This window comes from Mesoplodon bidens (assembly GCF_964165515.1).
Source record: "Mesoplodon bidens genome assembly, chromosome: 1".
Classification (NCBI taxonomy): domain Eukaryota; kingdom Metazoa; phylum Chordata; class Mammalia; order Artiodactyla; family Ziphiidae; genus Mesoplodon; species Mesoplodon bidens.
In genome coordinates, this window is record NC_138176.1 from 35,586,992 (window position 1) to 35,607,002 (window position 20,011).

At 36.4% G+C, this 20,011-nt stretch overlaps 1 protein-coding gene and 1 pseudogene across 2 annotated transcripts in view; both read right to left on the bottom strand.

Moving 5' to 3' along the window:
* The window catches only part of KIF11 (kinesin family member 11), a 61,672-nt gene that overhangs the window by 28,800 nt on the left and 12,861 nt on the right, over window positions 1-20,011 (bottom strand). The window contains exons 10-16 of the mRNA XM_081243090.1: window positions 17,542-17,630; window positions 13,537-13,624; window positions 12,594-12,782; window positions 11,758-11,965; window positions 10,349-10,521; window positions 8,544-8,669; window positions 3,930-4,088 (exon numbers count right to left, since the gene is read on the bottom strand). Coding sequence (XP_081099216.1) covers window positions 3,930-4,088; window positions 8,544-8,669; window positions 10,349-10,521; window positions 11,758-11,965; window positions 12,594-12,782; window positions 13,537-13,624; window positions 17,542-17,630 — 1,032 coding nt within the window. The remainder of the gene's footprint in view (window positions 1-3,929; window positions 4,089-8,543; window positions 8,670-10,348; window positions 10,522-11,757; window positions 11,966-12,593; window positions 12,783-13,536; window positions 13,625-17,541; window positions 17,631-20,011) is intronic.
* LOC308620010 (heterogeneous nuclear ribonucleoprotein A1-like) lies at window positions 1,886-2,827 on the bottom strand (annotated as a pseudogene). Its single transcript has one exon. The product of its transcript is annotated as a heterogeneous nuclear ribonucleoprotein A1-like (transcript).

A 20,011-nucleotide genomic window follows, 5' to 3' on the forward strand; every position in this document is an offset into this window, starting at 1 on the left:
ACTATACTACAAAGCTACAGTAATCAAGACAGTATGGTACTGGCACAAAAACAGAAAGATAGATCAATGGAACAGGATAGAAAGCCCAGAGTTAAACCCACGGACATATGGTCACCTTATCTTTGATAAAGGAGGCAGGAATGTACAGTGGAGAAAGGACAGTCTCTTCAATAAGTGGTGCTGGGAAAACTGGATAGGGACATGTAAAAGTATGAGATTAGATCACTCCCTAACACCATACACAAAAATAAGCTCAAAATGGATTAAAGACCTAAATGTAAGGCCAGACACTATCAAACTCTTAGAGGAAAACATAGGCAGAACACTCTATATGACATAAATCACAGCAAGATCCTTTTTGACCCACCTCCTAGAGAAATGGAAATAAAGACAAAAATAAAGACATGGGACCTAATGAGACTTAAAAGCTTTTGCACAGCAAAGGAAACCATAAACAAGACCAAAAGACAACCCTCAGAATGGGAGAAAATATTTGCAAATGAAGCAACTGACAAAGGATTAATCTCCAAAATTTATAAGCAGCTCATGCAGCTCAATAACAAAAAAACAAACAACCCAATCCAAAAATGGGCAGAAGACCTAAATAGACATTTCTCCACAGAAGATATACAGACTGCCAACAAACACATGAAAGGATGCTCAACATCTTTACTCATTAGAGAAATGCAAATCAAAACTACAATGAGATATCATCTCACACCAGTCAGAATGGCCATCATCAAAAAATCTAGAAACAATAAATGCTGGAGAGGGTGTGGAAAAAAGGGAACCCTCTTGCACTGCTGGTGGGAATGTGAATTGGTACAGCCGCTATGGAGAACGGTATGGAGGTTCCTTAAAAAACTACAAATAGAACTACCATATGACCCAGCAATCCCACTACTGGGCATATACCCTGAGAAAACCATAATTCAAAAAGAGACATGTAGCAAAATGTTCATAGCAGCCCTATTTACAATAGCCCGGAGATGGAAACAACCTAAGTGTCCATCATCGGATGAATGGATAAAGAAGATGTGGCACATATATACAATGGAATATTACTCAGCCATAAAAAGAAATGAAATTGAGCTATTTGTAATGAGGTGGATAGACCTAGAGTCTGTCATACAGAGTGAAGTAAGTCAGAAAGAGAAAGACAAATACTGTATGCTGACACATATATATGGAATTTAAGGAAAAAAAATGTCATGAAGAACATAGGGGTAAGACAGGAATAAAGACACAGACCTACTAGAGAATGGACTTGAGGATATGGGGAGGGGGAAGGGTAAGCTGTGACAAAGTGAAAGAGCGGCATGGACATATATACACTACCAAACGTAAGGTAGATAGCTAGTGGGAAGCAGCCGCATAGCACAGGGAGATCAGCTCGGTGCTTTGTGACCGCCTGGAGGGGTGGGATAGGGAGGGTGGGAGGGAGACGCAAAAGGGAAGGGATATGGAAACATATGTATATGTATAACTGATTAAATTTGTTATAAAGCAAAAAATTTAAAAATAAATAAATAAATAAATAAATAAAAACTTTAATCAAAAAAAAAAAAAACAACACTCTGTTGGAATGCTTTACACTTTCCACAGAACAGAAACTAAAAGAGCCTGTTATACAATTAGTCACAAATGCAGTCCTTGAGGTTTTTTTGCCCATATACGAGTATTGTCTAAAACATGTCTTCTTTGTAGCAGTTAGGCCCTGCCACCACTGTGCTTTGCTGAGTTCACAAATCTGTTGACCCTGTAGCTTCCCTGTCACTTCCCTGGCTCTCCTCTCCTGCTAAGCTTTTTTTCCTGGCAGTAATTACAACCTCCTGCCACTGCCATAGCTCCTGCTGCTGCTGGAACAGCCATAGCCACCTTGGTTTCATGGTTTGGCAAAGTACTGACTTCCACCACAATAGGGGCCAGCACTTCTGCCTCCAAAGTTTCCTCCTTTTATGGGTTCAAAATTTGAAGATTGATTGTTGTAAATGCCAAAATCATTGTAGCCTTCACCACCTCCAAAAGTGCTCCCATCATTACCAAAGCCATTAGAGCCATCCCCAATGCCACCATAGCCATCACCACCATGAATGTCACCAAAGCCAGCTCGACCACTGAAGTTTCCTTCACGACCAAAGCTGTCATTCCCACCAAAACCCCCTCCACGACCACCACCAAAGCTTCCAGAACCACTTCGACCTCTTTGGCTGGATGAGGCACTAGCCATCTCTTGCTGAGATAGGGCTTTCCTTACTTCACAGTTGTGGCCATTCACAGTGTGGTATTTCTGAATGACAATCCTGTCTACGGAGTCATGGTCATCAAAGGTTACGAAAGCAAAGCCTCTCTTTTTGCCACTGCCTTGGTCAGTCGTGATTTCAATCACTTCCATACTGTTCAAAATAATCTCTTAGGTGATGTTCTTCAATGTCTTCTTTAATGCCACTAACAAAAATCTTTTTCACAGTTAAGTGGGCACCAGGTGTTTGAGAATCTTCTCTTGAGACGGCCCTCTTTGGTTCCCCAACTCTTCCATCCACCTCGTGTGGCCTTGCCTTCATGGCTGCATCCACCTCCTCCACAGTGGCATACGTGACAACCCAGAAGCCTCTGAGTGCCTGGTGCTTGGATCCCTTGTTACCACACAGTCTGTGCGCGCTCCTGACTGCTCACAATGGCTCCTCAGGCTCTCATCGGTTGTTTCAAAGCTCAAACCTCCGATGAAGAGCTTCCGCAGCTGTTCGGGCTCTTCGGGTGACTCTGACTTAGACATGAAGGCCCTGGAGGGGGGAGACTTTAACAATGCTTGCTCAGTGGCGTCCATGGGCAGAAAGCTAAAGTTGCTTTAATTCTTATCTAAAAACCTTAGATGTGTTTCCCTTCTCATTTCAGGTGACATGGATATGAATTCCCTTTCCCTCACTTTCCAAAACAAAGAATTCTTTACTGGTCTTTACTAAATTCTTTACTAAACCATGTCAACAGTTTCACTGACCAAAGAGTTCCGTCATGTAGTAATAGCCTCATTTAACAGAACTTCAGAATTCATTACTAAAGGCTTAAGAATACCAGAAATTATTTTCCATATATCTGATATTTATAGATTATGACTTGCCTGGCTTGAAGGTTTCGTTTTGATTTAAAGCGTCATATACTGAGGAAGAGTTTACATGAAGCAAGTCATAAATTACATTTATCAATAAAAATTAAGAATTGTATCATTGTACTACAATTTAAATGCCTGATACTGATGAGACAAAAATATTAAAAGAAAGCAGGGAATAGTTTGTGAAAGAGAGTAACTATCCATGTTACATTAAACACAAAAACAACAAAAATTATCAAGTTAAAATGTAGATACATGTTCATTTTAAATGCTATGACCATTTTCTTCTAATTGTACTCCTGATGGTATATTTCTGTAGTTCATCTTTCTTCTCAATGTGAGGAAAGAATTGTATGTCTTGGGCTTCCCTGGTGGCGCAGTGGTTGAGAGTCCGCCTGCCGATGCAGGGGACACGGGTTCGTGCCCCTATCCCGGAAGATCCCACATGCCGCGGAGCGGCTGGGCCCGCGAGCCATGGCCGCGGAGCCTGTGTGTCCGGAGCCTGTGCTCCGCAACGGGAGAGGCCACGGCAGTGAGAGGCCCGCGTACAGCAAAAAAAAAAAAAAAAAAAAAAAAAAAAGAATTGTATGTCTTATTGTGCTTTAGAATAGGGCTCTACATGTAGCAAATCATCAAATATTAACTAATCAAGAGAAGTACTCTCAATTATTTCACATTAATTACTGTTATAAGCAAAAGTGGCTACGGTATTTTCAGGATTCTAATTTAGTTATATAGCTTTCAGTCTGTAACAGGGATTATCAAGTTAAAGATCATAATACTTTCTTTTTACACTCCTTAAATCACCTAAACAAGATACCTGTGAATGGATTTTCTTTATTGTCTTCAGGTCTTCAGTTAAGTTTTCACATAGCTTCTGTGTTTCAGCCAAGGAAGAAATTGTATCTTCTTTTAGTTCGTGTAGATTGTTACGCAGTGTACTGAGAAAGCCATCCATTTCCTTCTTCTGATCTTCTATCTTTGAAGAAAAAAAAAATTAATTTCGAGGAGACCTTCCAGATGGCAGAGGAGTAAGATATGGAGATCACCTTCCTCCCAACAAATACATCAGAAATACATCTACATGTGGAACAACTCCTACAGAACACCTACTGAACGCTGGCACAAGACCTCAGACTTCCCAAAAGCCGTGTGGCTGACAGGGTCTTGGTGCTCCGGCCAGGTGTCAGGCCTGTGCCTCTGAGGTGGGAGAGCCGAGTTCAGGACACTGGACCACCAGAGACCTCCCGGCTCCACGTAATACCAAACAGCGAAAGCTCTCCCAGAGATCTCCAACTCGAAGCTAAGACCCAGGTCCACTCAATGACCAGCAAGCTACAGTGCTGGATTCCCTATGCCAAACAACTAGCAAGACAGGAACACAACCCCACCCATTAGCAGAGAGGCTGCCTAAAATCATAATAAGCTCACAGACACCCCAAAACACACCACCAGACGTGGTCCTAGCCACCAGGAAGACAAGATCCAGCCTCATCCACCAGAACACAGGCACCAGTCCCCTCCACGAGGAAGCCTACACAACCCACTGAACCAATCTTAGCCACTGGGGGCAGACACCAAAAACAACGGGAACTACGAACTTGCAGCCTGTGTAAAGCAGACCCCAAACACAGTAAGTTAAGCAAAATGAGAAACACACAGCAGATGAAGGAGCAAGGTAAAAACCCACCAGACCAAACAAATGAAGAGGAAGTAGCCAGTATACCTGAAAAAGAATTCAGAGTAATGATAGTAAAGAAGATCCAAAATCTTGGAAATAGAATGGAGAAAATACAAGAAACGTTTAACAAGGACCTAGAAGAACTAAAAAGCAAACAAACAATGATGAACAACACAATAAATGAAATTTCACAATTAATGAAATTTAAAATTCTCTAGAAGGAATCAGTAGCAGAATAACTGAGGCAGAAGAACAGATAAGGGACCTGGAAGATAAAACAGTGGAAATAACTACTACGGAGCAGAATAAAGAAAAAAGGATGAAAAGAATCGAAGACAGTCTCAGAGACATCTGGGACAACACTAAACACACCAACATTTGAATCACAGGGGTCCCAGAAAAAGAAGAGAAAAAGAAAGGGACGGAGAAAATATTTGAAGAGATTATAGTTGAAAACGTCCCTAATATGGGAAGGAAATAGTCAATCAAGTCCAGGAAGCACAGAGGGTCCCATACAGAATAAATCCAAGGAGAAACATGCCAAGACACATATTAATCAAATGATCAAAACTTAAATGCAAAGAAAAAATATTAAAAGCAGCAAGGGAAAAACGACAAATAACATACAAGGGAATCTCCATAAAGTTAACAGCTGATCTTTCAGCAGAAACTCTGCAAGCCAGAAGGGAGTGGCAGGACATATTTAAAGTGATGAAGGGAAAAACCTACAACCAAGAATACTCTACCCAGCAAGGATCTCATTCAGATTCAACGGAAAAATTAAAACTTTTTCAGACAAGCAAAAGCTAAGAGAATTCAGCACCACCAAACCAGCTTTACAACAAATGCTAAAGGAACTTCCCTAGGCAGGAAACACAAAAGAAGGAAAAGACCTACAATAACAAACCCAGGACAATTAAGAAAATGATAATAGGAACATACATATCCATAACTACCTTAAATATAAATGGATTAAATGCTCCAACCAAAAGGCACAGACTGGCTGAATGGATACAGAAACAAGACCTGTATATATGCTGTCTACAAGAGACCCATTTCAGACCTAGGGACACATACAGACTGAAAGTGAGGGGATGGAAAAACGATATACCATGCAAATGAAAATCAAATGAAAGCTAGAGTAGCAATTCTCATATCAGACAAAATAGACTTTAAAATAAAGACTATTACAAGAGACATAGAAGGACACTACATAATGATCAAGGGATCAATCCAAGAAGAAGATATAACAATTGTAAATAGTTAGGCACCCAGCATAGGAGCACCTCAATACATAAGGCAAATACTAACAGCCATAAAACGGCAATCGACAGTGACACGATCTAGTAGGGGACTTTAACACCCCACTTTCACCAATGGACAGATCATCCAAAATGAAAATAAATAAGGAAACACAAGCTTTAAATGATACATTAAACAAGATGGACTTAATTGATATTTATAGGACATTCCATCCAAAACAACAGAATACACTTCCTTCTCAAGTGCTCATGGAACATTCTCCAGGATAGATCATATCTCGGGTCACAAATCAAGCCTTGGTAACTTTAAGAAAATCGAAATCGTATCACGTATCTTTTCTGACCACAACACTATGAGACTAGATATCAATTACAGGAAAAAAATCTGTAAAAAATACAAACATGTGGAGGCTAAACAATACACTACTAAATAACCAAGAGATCACTGAAGAAATCAAAGAGGAAATCAAAAAATACCTAGAAACAAATGACAATGAAAACACGATGACCAAAACCAATGGGATGCAGCAAAACCAGTTCTAAGAGGGAAGTTTATAGCAATACAAGCCTACCTCAAGAAACAAGAAACATCTCAAATAAACAACCTAACCTTACACCTAAAGCAATTAAAGAAAGAAGAACCAAAAAACCCCAAAGTTAGCAAAAGGAAAGAAATCATAAAGATCAGATCAGAAATAAATGAAATAAAGGAAACAGTAACAAAGATCAATAAAACTAAAAGCTGGTTCTTTGAGAAGATAAACAAAATTGATAAACCATTAGCCAGACTCATCAAGAAAAAAAGGGAGAAGACTCAAATCAATAGAATTAGAAATGAGAAAGGAGAAGTAACAACTGACACTGCGGAAATATAAAAGATCATGAGAGATTACTACAAGCAACTCTATGCCAATAAAATGGACAACCTGGAAGAAATGGACAAATTCTTAGAAAGGTATAAGCTTCCAAGACTGAACCAGGAAGAAATAGAAAATATGAACAGACAAACCATAAGTAATGAAATTGAAACTGTGATTAAAAATCTTCCAACACGCCAATAAAGATATTAAAAAAAAAAATCTTCCAACAAAGAAAGCCCAGGGCAAGATGGCTTCACAGGTGAATTCTATCAAACATTTAGAGAAGAGCTAACATCTATCCTTCTCAAACTCTTCCAAAATACAGCAGAGGGAGGAACACTCCCAAACTCATTCTATGAGGCCACCATCACCCTGATACCAAAACCAGACAAAGATGTCACAAAGAAAGAAAACCACAGGCCAATATCACTGATGAACATAGATACAAAAATCCTTAGCAAAATACTAGCAAACAGATTCCAGCAGCACATTAAAAGGATCATACACCATGATCAAGTGGGGTTTATCCCAGTAATGCAGGGATTCTTCAGTATACGCAAATCAATCAATGTGATAAACCATATGAACAAATTGAAGGAGAAAGACCATATGATAATCTCAATAGATGTAGAAAAAGCTTTTGACAAAATTCAACACCCATTTATGATAAAAACCCTCCAGAAGGTAGGCCTAGAGGGAATTACCTCAACATACTAAAGGCTATATATGACAAACCCACAGCCAACATCGTTCTCAGTGCTGAAAAACTGAAACCACTTCCTCTAAGATCAGGAACATGACAAGGCTGTCCACTCTCACCACTCTTATTCAACCTAGTTTTGGAAGTTTTAGCCACAACAATCAGAGAAGAAAAAGAAATAAAAGGAATACAAATCGGAAGAGAAGAAGCAAAGCTGTCACTGTTTGCAGAGACATGACACTATAAAGAATCCTAAAGATGCTACCAGAAAACTACTAGAGCTAATCAATGAACCTGGTAAAGTTGCAGGATACAAAATTAATGCACAGAAATCTCTTGCATTCCTATACACTAATGATGAAAAATCTGAAAGAGAAATTAAGGAAACACTCCCATTTACCACTGCAGCAAAAAGAATAAAATACCTAGGAATAAACCCTAAGGAGACAAAAGACATGTACTCAGAAAACTATAAGACACTGATGAAAGAAATTAAAGATGATACAAATAGATGGAGAGATATACCATGTTCTTGGATTGGAAGATCAACATTGAGAAAATGACTCTACTACCGAAAGCAATCTACAGATTCAATGCAATCCCTATTAAACTACCACTGGCATTTTTCACAGAACTAGAACAAAAAATATATGGGTATACGTTCATATGTATTTCTTCCTCACCCACCATATGATAGTCCGCTATATATGTTACTATGTGAAGTTAAATATTTATCTTGAAGATCATTCCCTCTCATTTTTCTTCACCATGATTCTGCTGACCACATCAATGGCAGAGCATCCTATCTCCTCCCTCTTCCAGATTCCTTCTCACAACCCATGGGTTTTACATGTAGACATCTCTCTAGATGTGGCCACAGATAGAGTTTCTTTCTTAAACAACAATTTGAGATAATAAGAATATTTGTTACCTTATTAGCCAGTATCAATGAAGTCTTGAAAATATGCTTTAGTTGACTATTGATTTCCAGTATAGATACCACAGTGGGGGATAAAACTGTTTCCAGTGAACTGAGGAGGTCACTCTTAAGTACATTCTGGTTTTGAAAATAAACAAACAACTCTTTAAAAAGAATATTTTCACTTCCATAAATCTGGCTGGTTAAATGATAATATCTTAAATACTGTGTTAACTAAACACATGCATATTAAAATCCTAAGTATCCATTCTCTATTCTGTATACCCTACAGAGCCTATTTATTACTAGAGTTTATATTCATCATAAATCACTTAATCCTGCATACAGTAATTATGAAAATGGTCGCTTGATGTACAATAGATTTTTAAACAGTCTACTGCAACAGAAGTCAGAAGAATTCAGATGAGGGGAAAATGACAGTCATTTGATAAGATTTCAGCATTGCAAACAAAGGAAGAAAAAAAACACCTACAACTATATTTTAATGAAATAAATTTCAAACAAGTTTAGATTACTAAGTCAAAAAGGCTGAAACCAAATAGTCTTCAAAAGTAGGCTTTGGGCTGGAGGTATTTAAATTTGAAGACCTGGCGACTTATATCCTATTGTATCAGAAGAACTTGTCAAGGTTCTTGTTCTTGTCAAGTTACATAGAAAAGTTGAGAAAGTACTGTAGATTGGGAATTTTTATAAAAAGAAGAAAAAATTCTGAACCAAGCTCCTTTTACTAGGGCAAGAATGAGGAACTATAACAGAAATAATTAGTAAATACTTAAAAGGGTACTGGTTTTCTTTTGAAAGAAGAGTGAGCATACTAATTTCAACTCATTCTGAGGGAGCAGCAATCATCTCTTCAGACTCAAGCTTGCCTTATAGCTTGATAGGAAGACATCAATAAATACAGACTACCATTTAGCAAATGAATCAATTTCCAAAAAGTTAGTACCAACAGAGTATCTTTTAACTTTGTTAAATTTGGGTGACTGAAGAAATCTACCAAATAATGTCATACAGCACTGAATTTAGGCAGTGTCAGTGAACATTTGCAGTATTCACTTGGAAAATGTTCAACAAATATTGTTAAACTCAAAAAGGGAGGCAGAGATCCTGTACAAAGAAAAAAAAGTGAGATGACCAAGAACTTCCTAGACAAATGATACAATTACAAAATAAAGGGTATATACAAATCAAGTATGGAAAAGGTAAACAACAGTGTGTAATTAGATGGCTGGCTTCTATAGAATTATGAAAAACAGCCTCACAGTTAAAGGCCAGAAGGGCTTTATCACACATATCTGACCCCACAAATTATTATATACGTTCTCCAAATTCTGTAAGTCATTTTTCTTGCAAATTTTTCTGTATTTCTGTAGTTTTAAAATTAACTACCTAATATCTCCTGGTTGGGTCAGTGTAACATTAGCATGACTATTCCAGGACCCTTGAGGAAAAGAAGAATGACCAATTTCTGAGCCAGCTAACAAGACATGGGTCCCTTGAATTCATGTGGAGCTAAACCTACTCTTTCTAGTTATTAAAAGGCTTACTAACTCCTACTCTTTATGTTATAGGATGTAAGTGAAAAAAGTTTCAAAAGTTGTATATATGTGTTTGGAAATTAATCTTTCTGGGAGAAAGAACAGTGAAGAGATTTGCCTTTAAAAATATAAACCTACTTTCTAAAAGTGATATGTTTACCATTGTGTCTAATAAAGCTTAAGATGAAAGAATAGCAGTTAACATTGTTTTTGAAGACTTATCAAGTGTAACCCTTTAAAAATAAGAGATTTACTAACAATCAATTTCTGAAGTACAGTTTTACTTTCTGCTGCTAATGATTGTTCTTTTAATATCACATTAGAAGTCTGAGAAACAAGTGTAGACACATTTTCTGGAATAGATGTGAGAGATCCAAGTGCTGTTGTAGTAATCGTGTCTAATGCAGAGACACTGGAAGACAGCAGGTTACCTATACCAAAAAGAAAAAGAAAAAGAAGATTTAAACTTGGCAATAAATATATTTAAATACAAATACAACCTTCAAAGAGGTTGGCAAAATTCTATCCTTGTTGTGGAAATTTGTAATAACAAATAAGCTTAAAATAATTGGATCACTACATAAGCATGGAATTATTGTAAATATAAATTAAATATGTCCCTGCAGTACTCAGTAAGCACTTGGCACATCTGTAGATGTATCAGACCCAAAACTGTAACTCAGTGTAAATCAAGAGTTAGAATATTCTAAAAACTAATCTCTAACTGAAGGTAATACACAGTATTACTGTAGATAAAAGAGGTTAAAGAAGAGAAACTAGAAATCAATAAACAAAATTTTTAGTGGTTAGCTTAGAGTGACTAGACTCTAGGTGATTTTTACAATTTTTTACATTTCTGCATCTTCCAACTTTTCTATAGTGAAGACAATACTTTAATAATAAACAAATGGGGGACTTCCCTGGTGGCGCAGTGGTTAAGAATCCGCCTGCCAACGCAGGGGACACAGGTTCGAGCCCTTGTCCAGGAAGATCCCACATGCCAGGGAGCAACTCAGCCTGTGCACCACAACTACTAAGCCTGTGCTCTAGAGCCCGTGAGCCACAACTACTGAGCCCGTGTGCCACAACTACTGAAGCCCAGGAGCCTAGAGCCCACGCTCCGCAATAAGAAAAGCCACCGCAACGAGAAGCCCGCACATGGCAATGAAGAGTAGCCCCGGCTCGCCACAACTAGAGAAAGCCCGCACGCAGCAATGAAGACCCAACACAGCCATATATACATACATACATACATACATAAATTTAAAATAATAATAATAATAAACGAATGGATACTTACTTTCCTAAATGAAGATAACAACAATGGTTATGGTTAAAAATAATACCCACATATTCTGACAATATAGCAAACGTTCAAAATACACATTCTCAAAAGAAAAAAAAGTTAGAGAATGTTTATGCGCAGAAAATTTCAATAAGGAAACCCAAGATCTGTAACAAGGTATGTAATATGAGTTTTATAGAAAAAACTCAACTAACATTTGTTTTAATTCAAAGGCATTAATCCCTAGTCTGAATAGATAGTGTGTGCATTGGAGGGGACTACCGACACTGTCACCTGAGTCTTTATGTTATTTAATTATCAGTTTTGAAATTAGTCTCACACTAAACACACAAAGATTAGAATTAGAAATGCCTGAACTTACCAAACAAGGTTTTATGAACTTCTAGCATGGCCTTTTGTTTTGTGCTGCCATCCTTAATTAATTCTTCCATACTATTAAACAGACTATTCAGGTTTTTGCCAAAAATATCCTGAGCTTCTGCATTGTGCTGATCAACTGCCTTCTTACGATCCAGTTTAGAATGGAGACCAGATACATCTTTTGTAGCTTCTTCAACTGTGTTAAGCAACTATATATGATTTTTAAAAATAAGTGTTGATAAGATGGATATGACAAAAGCAGTCTAATGAAAATATCTGTGCTTCATAAGGATTTCTCCTGATAAGAACTAGTAAATTTTATATATTGTATCAGAAGAAAATTTTAAATTATGCTAATTTATCCAGGAATGTTTATTTCCCCTCCCCTAGCCATCTAGACAAGGAAAACTGATTTTGCCAATTTATTTTAGTAATTATGCTCCCTTACAAATTTTTTTTCCCCATTATGTGTTACTAATTCCTAGAAAAGTACACCTAATAAAAAATTGAATACTCATTAGAAGATACTAAATTCTTGAAGACTGATTAATCTCAACCATGACCACAGGTAAAGCATTACAACACCATTATTCTAAACATCCAAAAAGTATATTAAAGTCATGTTCTATTTTCAAAACTTTAGGAATAGTTTTTTCTTAAATTAACATCTCTAGTGAAGAAAATTTAGACGAAAGAGTAAAATAATGTTTCTTAAATGGATGGAATATCATTTGGGGTGAATAAATAGAATTTCACAATTAACGTTTCAGCTAAGAGTTACTTCTACCCATTCTTTACTTTCTTTAATGCAAGTACAAATTAAAACAAAGGACAAACCCTGCTGGCAGTATCATGAAGTTTCTCCTCAGTATTTTCCAAAGCTGACGTGAAATATTCTTCTTCAACAAGCTGTAATTTAGTTTCTTGTAAATGTCTTTGAGTGGTTTCAAGTTCCTGTGTCTTATTTTGCAGGTCACATTTATACTGGTCAAGTTCATTTTTGTTATCCATAAACAATTCTGTAACCTATATATAACACATTAAACATTTTTTTTTAAGAATTAAAAAATGCTGAACTGGTTTTTGAGATACCTGGCTAGTTCACAATATAATATTAGAAGAACCAAACAAATTATTTCCATGTAAAAGTTGTAACAAGTTACCAGGTAGGTTAGAACATTTTATATCGCATCTGGTTTCTTCCTATAAATTCATTAAAAACAAGTAACAGGGTAGTTCCCTGGCAGTCCAGGGTTAGGACTCTGCGCTTCCAGTGCAGGGGGCACAGGTTTGATCCCTGGTTAGGGAACTAAGATCGCACAAGCCATGCAACAAACAAACAGACAAAAAACACGTAATAGGTATAATGGAGTGGTGTTAATTCTTCAGATTCCTTCCAAACACTGCCAGTGTGAGGGTGGCACTGAAGGGTCAGGTCTTTCTACCTTAGTTATTTAACATCTGGTTTCTCCCAACATCTGCATTTCCTCAGGTGATAAACATGTTGATGAAAATGTCTCAGCATTCACTATTTAGCTTTAACATTAAATTGTACAATTCAGTTAATTTCTTAAAATGTTGCATTAATATAAGTGTCAAAATAGTCAGCTTCTTCATTATCATTGATGATAGTAAAAAAATTGTGATACAACTTACTTTTAGTTTAAAGGTCAGCAAGAAACAAAAATCTTAAAGAAAAAATATCAGGTCCCTCACCTTCTGAAATTGTCTTTTAATACTTGCTTTTTGCATGACATTCAATACAGTTTTGAATGCTTACCCTACTTAGTTCTTCCTCAACAGCAGCAATTTTTTCAAGCAATTCTACAATTTGTTCTTCTTGAACAGTTAGTTTTCCACTCATGGCTCTAAAATAAAATTTAAAAGGAGTTTGACAGTTAATATTTTTTCCTAATTCTTATAAAATTTCTTCTAACACAATTGAGGCAGCTACATATAATCTCTACCATTTATCACTATCATGACAATGATGCCTAAGTGTCAAGCGATAGATACTAAGTGCAGAAAACAAATGTATTCTTTGTCCTTGGTTTATAAATAGGCTTTTTCTTGTTTTCTCCATTTTGAAACTGAGAATCCCTACCTATGAGGGGGAAAAATCATGTGTGTACATATAATTTGAGAAGCTACAAGGATGACAGAAGATTATAACCCACATAAAAACAGTAGAGGTGGGACATACAGCTAGGTGTCTATCAGGAATCAGGAATATGAAGTATAAACAAGACACAGAGAATCCAGGAGAGGTTTGTGATGTGAAGGCATCAGGTGTCACAGGAGGAAGGGGTGAGATAAGGGGCGAAAACCTGGGAAACTAAAGTATGTATATAGAGCAATTACACTCCCCTGCCCCCAGCACCCGTACCCCAATACACACCCCCACACACATATCACTGTCACACCACCGCAAAAGTCCTCATGAGATAAACGATTATTCTCTAAAGCACAGTTCCTCAGCCTTAGCACTACTGACATTTTGGACCAGATCTGGTCTGCTTTAATGGGGCTCTCTGATTTTTTGAGCATTAGCAAGTTTCAGAAGTCAGTGCTGTCTTTTGCCTTCTTCTAGTTCCCTCATAACTACCAATCGTTTTCTATTCCACACTGTGCTTAAATGGCAAAGAATTTTAAGAATGTAGATTTCCTCAAATTATTAGCTAGAGATATTGTTAATTAAAGGAAAAGACAGAACTGAAATATAAGAAGAGAGTTCATTCTAACAGTCTTTTGATAACTATATTAGTTCTTTATTGGAAATAGCTCTTTAAAGTAGAATGGGATATTTGAAATGCTTTTCCTATACTGAATATACAAGAGGGATGCAACATTGTTATTTAATGAATGATATAGTTTTGATAAATAATTTTTAATTGAAGTATAATTGACTTACAATATTATATTAGTTTCAGGTGTACAACATAGTGATTTGATATTTTTATACATCACAAAATGGTCACCACAATAAGTCTAGTTACCATCTGTCATCATATAAAGTTATTACAATATTGTTGACTATATTCCCTATGCTTTACATTACATCCCTGTGACTGACTTATATAACTGGAATTTTGTACCCCTTAATCCCCTTCGCCTCTTTTGCCCACTCCCTCACCACCCTCCTCACTGGGAACCACCAATTTGTCCTCTGTATCTATGAGTCTGTTTCTGTTTTATTATGTTTGTTCATTTGTTTGGTTTTTTAGATTCGACATATAAGTGAAATCATAAATTTGTTTTTATCTGACTCATTTCACTTAGCATAATACCCTCTAGATCTATCCATGGTGTCATTAATGGCAAGATTTCATTCTTTTTCATGGCTGTGTAGTATTTCATTATTTATGTATCACATCTTCTTTATTCATCTGCCAATGGACACTTAGGTTGGTTCCACATCTTAACTATTATAAATGGTGCTGCAATGAACATATGGGAACATATATCTTTTCAAATTAGTATACTACCTCTCCCAGGCTTAAAGGCATGGATGGCCTTGTATAGACACATCCCCTGTGCAGACAGCATGTGCTGGCTGGCTATGGCAGGCCAGCTGGAGTAGGCAGAGGCTGGAGGGAATGATATAATTTTGATATAGTTTTAAAAGGTCTATTAAACTTGGGATAAATGTTTAAACGTTGGCTGCAGCTTTTGTGATCCTTCTCTGACTTAAGGTATAATAATTCTAAGAGCTTTTTCAGAATTAACTTTATTTCAGATCATGCCTCATGCCTATTATGAGTAAACACTGTCCTTAAAATAATGTGATGAACAAACTAAAGTTATTTCTTAATCTAAACTACATCAAAGAGATGAACAGAAGATAAGAAAATTAGTCTGCAGTGTCCAATGTTTAACTATTAACAGCAGAAGATACCATATTAGCAAATCAAGAGACAAAAGCACTTGTAGATATCCAATGGTTGCCTACTAAGCACCTATTTCCAGCACCCAGATTTCCTCTGGGAAATTACTCTTCCCTGACTGTACAGCAGCCAACCTGTATGGCGGGGTGGGGGTGGGGGGGCGCTAAATCCATCCCTAAATCCAGGGAATAAGCCTGACTGGCTCAAGACAATCAGGGAAATTCAACTCCTTTGCCTTTGTATTGGTTCATACAAGGACATAACTGAGGACTAAACTAATCAACAAGTGATGTTCCCCTGGCCAGTTTTGATGGTTAAAGGACTGGCAGCCTCTCATCCACATGAGACATGAACGACAGAAGGTAGCTGTTCTGCTGCTGACCATCTTCCCTGAAAACAGCTAGCCCTAGAAGAAAGTTACCACTCAGGACAGGAAACAGGATCCTTGAGTTACTGGACTAAATATCCTTGCCGTTTTAAGTCAGTTTAAGTTGGGTTTTCTAGCATTCTGATACCAAACTTAAAATATAAAATGTTTTTATTGAATAAGATATAACATATAAAAAATATTAAAATGATAGAAATAGGGGCACCTGTAAAGTGAACACTTGAAAAAAAATAATGCAGCACTAGTGTGTATGGTAGAGGAGTATATCTGAAAACCAGAGAAACAGAAAAAAGAAAACATTTTAAAATATCAAGTTTAAGAATTAAGTGCAAACTTACAAAAGATTTTTGTAAAAATGTTTTTGCCAACTGAGTATGGGCCATGAAAGGAACAAACAAAACTAAAGTCACATAGGAAGAATAAAGGGAGAATTATTGTTTAATACCCTACAATACACAATATAAATTTGAGCATTTCTAAAACTAACATATGAACAACAATCAGGAGGATATAGCACATTATGGTAATTGAAAATAAATGGAAAAAATTAGTTTATTAAATGATTTATATACCATTAGAATGATCATGTAATGTAACATCTATAAAAGAGTAAAAGGTTATATTAAAATGCTTTTGGTTACTATCAAAAATGCCCTGTGAAAGTCACCCTCCTTAGTATCTTCAAGGATAAACGCATTCAGGAATTTTCAAGTTATAATCCTTAGCATCCCACTTGTCTTCTGCCTCTGTTATTATTGTTGTTTCTACATAAAGCTTCAGTAGAAGCTTTCCTTGAAACAAACTACTCCAGGGTTAAAAAGTGAACAGAGGTCCAGTGGTTAAGAATCTGCCTTCCAATGCAGGGGACACGGGTTCGAGCCCTGGTTGGGGAACTAAGATCCCACATGCTGCAGGGCAACTAAGCCTGCATGCCACAACTACTAAGCCTGCATGCCACAACTAGAGAGAAGCCCATGTGCTGCAACTAAGATCCTGCGTGCCGCAACGAAGACCCGACGCAGCCAAATAAATAAATAATTAATTAAAAAAAAAAAAAAGTGAACAGATCAGTGGTTGCCAGGGGTTAGGAATCATTGGGGAAGAAGGGTTAATGAATATGACTATAGAGGGGTAGCAAGAGCAAGATGTTTGTAATGATAGGATAAATCTGCATCTTAACTGTAGAACTATAGCAAATCTACAAATGTGATAAAATGAGGTAGAATTATACACACACATTGTACTAGTGTCAATTTCCCAGTTTTGATACTGTACAGTTACTTAAGATGTGGGAAACTGGGTGAAAAATACATGGGACCTCTGTACTCTTCTTACAACTTCATATGAATCTATCATTATCTACAAATAAAGTTACATAAAAAGAGTTTTAAACTGTTTCATAACTACTTGTTAATGTCAAAATGAAAAGCAGCATCTATAGGAGGCACTTCAAACAGCCTATTACCAGAAAGTGCTTACTCTTAGAAATTAATTCCCATAGCCAAGGGCTTACCTGAAATTTTCTTCAGAAATGTACACTCCATTTTTTTCACGGGCTGCAGCAAGATCTCGTTTCAGACGCTCTATCTCTTCTGTATACTCCTATGTAAGAAGAATGTCATGTCAATTTAGCACTTCAGTTTGGGGAGGATATGCAATAAATAAAACAAAGTTAGCCCTCCTATGTTTTTTAAAGCATAAACATGTATGATAAAAAGTCATAACCATACTTTTCATTCAATATTAATCTGTTTAGAATAAAGTGTTTCAACAGCTTCCAAAACTCCTTTAAATGCACTCATTATAAAAATACAGGCTCCTGAAGAAAAAACACAACCTCCAGTACCCAGGTTGGTCTCTAAATAGCATCTCACATTAAAAGGAACCAGGATTTCTTAGAGAAGTGTCTGACTCTAGGACTGGGGCAAAAAACATTCAGGATGAACCTACAACATCTTGTCAAACAAAATAGGAAGAAAGCCAAAGAAGCCTAGGCTAGTGAAAAGGACTCAAGAACCCACTTAAGAGGTACCCACTGACCAAAGACGGGACAGTTTGAACATCAGTGAGGATATTAACTACAATTGGTAAGCACAAATATTTTAAGTCCATGAGTTTATAATGATATTGAGAAAGCTGGGAAACCAACTCGTTACTCTCAAAACTGTCAAAGGAAATGAATCAAGCATTTGTCCTGCCTTTCCTATAAGAATTATACCCTTGGGTAGCTGAGGAAAAGTTCCTCTTTATAGAGGTAGTCCAGCAATCAACTAAGAAAGAATAATTGAATTAGAAAATTATCATTTTGCGATCGTTAAAGAACTAAGGGATCAAGTCACTTGAATATAATCAATTCCCCTCAAAAAGAGAAAGAACCACATTCTGTGCTTCCTAGTGGGAGAACATACCACCACCTATGAACTAGTGTGGCCAAAAATATATAAATAAATAAAACCTGAATCTATCAAGCCTCAAAATCCAACTACCAATTTATAGAAAATATGAAGATTAGAACATGTCAAGATAGTACAGGAAACTTCTACAGGACAATAATACAGATACTTCCACAAATACATTATATGAGGGAAAGTAGATGGAAGAAGAACCAATGTATTGAAACCTAAAGATAGATCCGAAAGTTGCAAAGGGTAAACCTTAATTGGATCCTAAAACAAACTATTAAAAATATACACTGAAACAATTGAAATTTTTAAAATGACCAAATATTTTATTGTCTTAAAGAATTACTGTTAAATATTCTAGATTTAATAATAACATTAGGGTTCAAAAATTCAAGTGTCTAAATAAAATTAATGCTTATAAAAGAGCCTGGCATTTTTAAAACAATGAATATAAAATCCCTGTAGTTTTTCTCAGGTCCTGACAATTTTGAGGCTCTTTATGAAAAAAGAGGTTTTCTCAAATAAACTTCCTTTAAACTGTCTACCTGATTCCAAGAGGTATTACACTGCTGTACAACTGAAATTAACACAACATTGTAAATCAACTATACTCCAATAAAAATTTTTTTTTAAAAGCTACAGTAATTAAAACTGTATATTAGTGGAGGGACAGACATAAATCAATGGAACAGAAGAGAAAGCCCAGACATATGTCCACACAAATATACCCAACTGATTTTTCACAATGGTGCAAAATCAGTTTAATGGAGAAAACATAGCTTTTTCAACAAAGAATGCTAAAGCCATCCAGACACCCCATAGGTGAAAAAAATGTACCTTGATCTAAGTCTTACGCCTTATACAAAAATCAACTCAAAATGGATCATGAAATTAAGTGTGAGATGTAGAAATACAAAACCTTCATTTAAAAAAAAGAAAAAGGAAAAAATCTTCAGGATCTAGAGGTAGGCAAAGAGTTCTTGCAAATGACACCAAAAACACAATGCATAAAAGAAAAAAATTGACAAATTAGACCACATCGAAATTATAAACACTTGCTCTGCAAAAGCCCATAAGAAGAGGATGAGAAGACAAATACAGCCTGGGGGATAATAATTGCAAACCATGTTTGTGACAAAGGACTAGTATGTAGAATACATTAAAAACTTTCAAACCACCACCACAACAACAAATAATCCAATTAGAAAATGGGCCTAAAAACATGAACAGACATTTCACCAAAGAGGGTAACAAACAGCAAATAAGGACATGAAAAGACGTTCAACATCATTAGCCAGTACAGAAATATAAGTTAAAACCACAGTGAGATATTATTTATTACCTATCATACTCATCAGAATGATTAAAATAAAAAATAGTTACAACACCAAATGCTGGTAAGGATGTGGAGAAACTAGATGACTCATACATTGCTAGTGGGAATGTAAAATGGTATAGCCGCTCTGGAAAAACAGCTTGGCAGTTCCTTAAAAACTTATTATTCAATTACCATAGAACACAACAATTATACCCTTGGGCAATCATCCCAGAAAAATGAAAATTTATGTGCACACAAATTAC